Source organism: Habropoda laboriosa, unplaced genomic scaffold (assembly GCF_001263275.1).
Source record: "Habropoda laboriosa isolate 0110345459 unplaced genomic scaffold, ASM126327v1 scaffold102, whole genome shotgun sequence".
Classification (NCBI taxonomy): domain Eukaryota; kingdom Metazoa; phylum Arthropoda; class Insecta; order Hymenoptera; family Apidae; genus Habropoda; species Habropoda laboriosa.
In genome coordinates, this window is record NW_017100262.1 from 842301 (window position 1) to 847132 (window position 4832).

General features: G+C 29.7%; 2 protein-coding genes across 2 annotated transcripts in view; both read right to left on the bottom strand.

Annotated features, from left to right (window-relative positions):
• Positions 1–36: 36 nt before the first annotated feature.
• On the bottom strand, positions 37–1313 carry LOC108572953 (flavin reductase (NADPH)). Its single transcript, XM_017935300.1, is given in 5 exon segments — positions 37–224; positions 227–369; positions 451–540; positions 606–770; positions 1148–1313. Coding segments are annotated over 5 exon segments (621 nt in total). The 5' UTR covers positions 1221–1313; the 3' UTR covers positions 37–74.
• A 651-nt stretch (positions 1314–1964) lies between these two features.
• Positions 1965–4832, bottom strand: part of LOC108572826 (proteasome activator complex subunit 4-like) — a 6475-nt gene continuing 3607 nt past the window's right edge. The window contains exons 10-14 of the mRNA XM_017935143.1: positions 4753–4832; positions 4118–4684; positions 2476–4041; positions 2175–2402; positions 1965–2105 (exon numbers count right to left, since the gene is read on the bottom strand). The exon at positions 4753–4832 is cut by the window's right edge and continues 26 nt beyond it. Of these exons, the coding sequence (XP_017790632.1) occupies positions 1965–2105; positions 2175–2402; positions 2476–4041; positions 4118–4684; positions 4753–4832 (2582 nt within the window). The remainder of the gene's footprint in view (positions 2106–2174; positions 2403–2475; positions 4042–4117; positions 4685–4752) is intronic.

Genomic DNA, 4832 nt, shown 5'->3' on the forward strand with positions numbered 1-4832 from the left:
ATACAAAAAAAAATGTATTATTGAAAAGAAAATTAAAATAATTTTTAGTAGTGTGCAATTGCATTTTATATTAATTATGCAACATTTGTAATACCACAAACTTTTTGATAATGTTCTGCTTGCTGAAGACTTTCAACAAGAAATGCACCTAAATCATGTTTGGAAATAGCCCGACCGGGAGACTCATCATGTTTCACTATATATTTTGAACTTGGCACATCTGCAAACAACCAATACCTGCAATATGAGGTGGTAATATTGCAATCCATTTTAATTGACTTTCTTTAAGAAGATCAAACATACGCTGATGGTCTGCATTTAAATCTTTAAATATAGCAGGCACTGCTTCGGGTTTATAAAATAAAAATGCTGTAAAGAATACAATGTTCTTTAAAAGTATGTAAAAACTGTTAATATATATTTCAAGTAAAAGATTCAACAAAAATTTACCAGATAAACAAACAGATACTAGGTCTACGTTGTGTGCTTTCATAGCATCTATTATATTTTTCATACCCTGGGATAATATTGTAGTAGGACCTAAATGAAAATTTCAAATGAAAATTGAACTTATACTTATAATTTATATAAAATGAAATATTTACTCAAATTATTCCGTGTGCCAAGCACAACAACCACTGCATCTCTATTAGATACTGCATTTGAGACTTGTTCAGCATTGGTAACATCTCCAACAACTATCTCCACTTTATCTTTCACATTTATTGGAACTTTAGATTCATCTCTCACAAATAATCTTACATTTAAACCTAAATTTTTTAATGTAATTATTAAACGGAAAATAAAATTAATTTTATATGTAATTTGTTTTTTAACATTCCATGCTTTCAATATTTTTGGTTTCAATTTCAATTTATTTGGTTTCAATATTTTTTTGGAACCATCTATGGTTTCTAGTAACTGCTTTTAATAAAATATCCAAGTTGTTTATATTTTTGGTTAAAGCATAGTACGTACATACGTTTCATAAATATACCAAGAAGAAAATATATACAAAATTAAATTAAATTATTGTTCATGAAAACCTTAAATAATTATAGAGTTTCATCTTTATTAAGTATTAAATAATATGAACATTTTTATATGAGATATATATAAATACGATAAAGAGTAAATGACACTTTACCCTTGTTTACAGCGCTATTTACAGCACATAATCCGGTGTTTCCTGTAGCTCCAAATATCACTATTCGATTCATGGTGACACAACTACTATCGGATAGACACTGCAATTTCGCTATCTTAAGTACTTTGAAGTGCCTCTTTAATCAAAAGCGCTATGTCATGTCTATGTAGAATTTAAAATTCCAATTCCAATAGGATTTGCAAGCAAGACAATGACGTTCAATTTTGCTGATTTGTTATCTCCGTACTATTTGTGATTGAATAGAATTATAGGATAAAGTTACTAGATTGATAAACCATTAAGATTATATTAAACACTATATAACCTATCTTGCAGAAATTGAATTACAGTTTTAGTTAAAAACTATTATAAGAAGTAAAATTAATATTATATTATTAACTTCAATATTAGTTATACTTGAATAAGATACAAAGTAGTTTTGCCATATAATGTTATTTGTTTACTTCTTCATATAGAGATGAAAATTGATTTAAGTATTTAAAATTGTTTATAGGTGTAATGATTTGTAGTTCTATTTGATGATCTATGAGTGGTAATTTCAATATCTTCATTTATCTGTACTTTATTTCATTAAGTAAATTTCATAACTTAGTACATATTTAGTAATTAATTTAACAGATAAGTATATTCTATTAACAAAGCTATAATAATTGATATTAAAATTGTACAAATGTAAAAAATAATTTTAATTAAAAAAAAAAACAGTTCATCTTGTTTCTTAAATATTATATATCCATTTCTTACATTATTATTACTACAAAATTGTTTATTACATAATAAAAATGTTAATTTTCTGTTAGGTATAATGAGGTGGCGGCACAGTCAAATCTTGCAATGCAGTTAACTGCTCTTCTGTAAAATGTTGTGTATACTCCTTCATACCTCTCCATCCACCATGAGTTCTTTTAAAATCGTCGAGAGTTTTCTTAATTGTCATCTGTAATTACAAAAAATTGTATTATCTAATGAATTACGTTCACAAATTTCAAATTTATTAGATACTAACTGGTATAGGTTGAGGATCATTCATATGAGGACTAAGATATTCAAAAATTGGCGGTATAAATTTGGGTATATCATATGGATGAGCCTGTATAAATGCACACATTCCTATTATAGCTGCGTGACGAATACGTAGAGAGTCAGACTTTAAATTCCTTCTTGAATCGTCTTTATTTACATTTAAACGTTCTTTTTTATATAATTTAGATTTTATTTTCTTCTTGAATTCATCCTGAAAAATTAATAAACGTTATATACATATTCATTGTGAAGAATTGTCGTAAAAATATATCATATGTGCTTACCAATAAATATTCCTGTTTAGGTATAAACGCACAATGCAGTAATCCACTAAGGACTTTACCAGCATTTTTTCTTACTTCTACTCGCTCGTCTTCCAGTAAACGTAGAACTATATCTTTAATGCAATTAACCCATGTTGGATTACTTAAAAATATACCCATATTATAAAATACCCATGCTTGAATAAATTCTAAACAAGCAGATCTGGTCCACCATGATACATGTTTTGACATCTTTTCTACAGCCTCCAAAGCTATTAACATATCGCATGGCATTGTTAATGCTTGTGCATATATTCCTAAAGCAGCTGTGCATGTCTTTCTCAGTTCTTCATCTGTTTCACAATTTTCTAATTGATATATAATTGGAAAGATTTGATATAATTCTGGTGGTAAACCATTCGATGAATATTTAATATTTACAATCCACATGCAAACTGTCTTAAGTATTCGAATTGCCCTTTCTTTTTCTTCTTCATTTATTCTTGAATTTTTTAAATCGGCCAATTTAACAATGGCTACTTGTTCAGATAGATTTTCTACTTCCTTATTGAACTTCATTGCATTTTCATTCACAAGGGGTTCTAATTTTTGAACTATTTTATTTATAAAATCTTGTATTTGTAGTGCTGATTCATTGTTTGAAATACACGTAGACTTATAGTTTGTGTTGAACACCGTTACTAAAATAGAAGCCAATCGTTCTCTGACGTTTTCAAATGGATTTGCCAATAATCTATCTTCTATTCGTTTCAATAAACGCCGTAGTAATTCATCTACGCGCCATGGTTGCTTACAAAGAACCGCTTGTAAAATGTACAACCGTCCACATTCAATGAAAGACGATTCCGATTCACCAAAACATGTCTCTTCCATAAGACATTCTAGCAACCAATGTTGCCTATTTGGATCTCTACGTTGCTGTGCTATGGAAAAACAATGTAACCAATCCACAAGAGTCTCTGGTATAAAACTAATTAAAGCAAGCCTTATAATGGGTAATAAATGATCCCACATTTCACAAACCATGTTAAAGGGCCAATGTTTTGAACCCTTAATGATTCCAACTATAATTTCTGCTGCACATCTTTGGCTACTTTCTTGTTTACCTTCTACTAATTCACGCAAATGTGGCAAAAAATGTTTTAAAAATACAATTCCATGATTACGAAAGAGACCTTTGAAAAGAAGATATTTGTGATTACTAAATTTATCTTTGTATTTTTTCGTTTCAAGACTATAAAATTTTATAAGTTTCTGAATATTTTGTGGATCATTAAAAAATTGATCGACTTTTTTTTCATGATCTGTTAACTCTCGTACATTTGGATCTAGGCACGGTTGTTTACTTGACGGTGCATACATTTCTATTTGTTTTGGCCACGTGTAATATCCAATATATGCCTGATGAACAAATCTGGGTTCATCCCATTGTTCCGCAGTCAAAGGACGAGTCTCGTAATTATATTGAAGCCACATATTGTCTGGTCTTTGTCCTCGGTTAAACTTCGTATATTTATTTTCTTGTGATTCACCATTTTCTGGCGATGATGGTGGATCAATAGTTATCTTGGAATTCAAAAATTATTTTTCAAGTTACATAGAAGTCATTCGCAAAATAAATTTTTTCGCTGAAATACATTACCTTTAGATGTTCTCTCTTTTGCTGTTGCAACATGCATATAACTATTCGAAGAGCAATGTTTCTTTCACTTAGTGAATCGTGTATTAAAACTCCTAGGAAGTAACAAACTACTTTTGGTGGATAGATTTGTTCTGGGTGAACCAAATGGTGAATAAAGTTCATTGCCATTAAACGATGTCGCCAATGTAAATTTTTTTCCAAAAGAGCATTTAACAGATCATTTATCAAACCTTTATAAGACGTTAAATTAGATTCATTAAATGCTTGCATTATTTTTAGACCATTCGCAATTTCATCTTCCGTGGGTTGAGGTAAACTAGGCTGCGGATTAGTTGTCCATAAAGCAGTTGCAATTTTCGAGCATGTATTCGGCATTTCAAACGTAATTGGAATCGTTGAAAACTGACCGCCTATAAGTTTTACTATATTTTCCTTCAAACGGATTATAGACAATTTTTCAGACGGCTTAGAAAGTACCAAAGTTGACCATAAATCTCTTAACATATTCCAATCTTGTTTCATACAAATAGGATTTTCTTGTGTAGCAAGCAAGATATGCAAAGCACCCTACATAAGAAAAAATAAAAAAATAACGATAACTTTTATAAAAAGTCACTTATCATTGTTGTCCTTACCTTATACGCGTCGTGATCTACTTCCGGATCTTCCTTCAGTATGTGAAGTAATTTTGGAACAATAATTTTCCACGAGAACG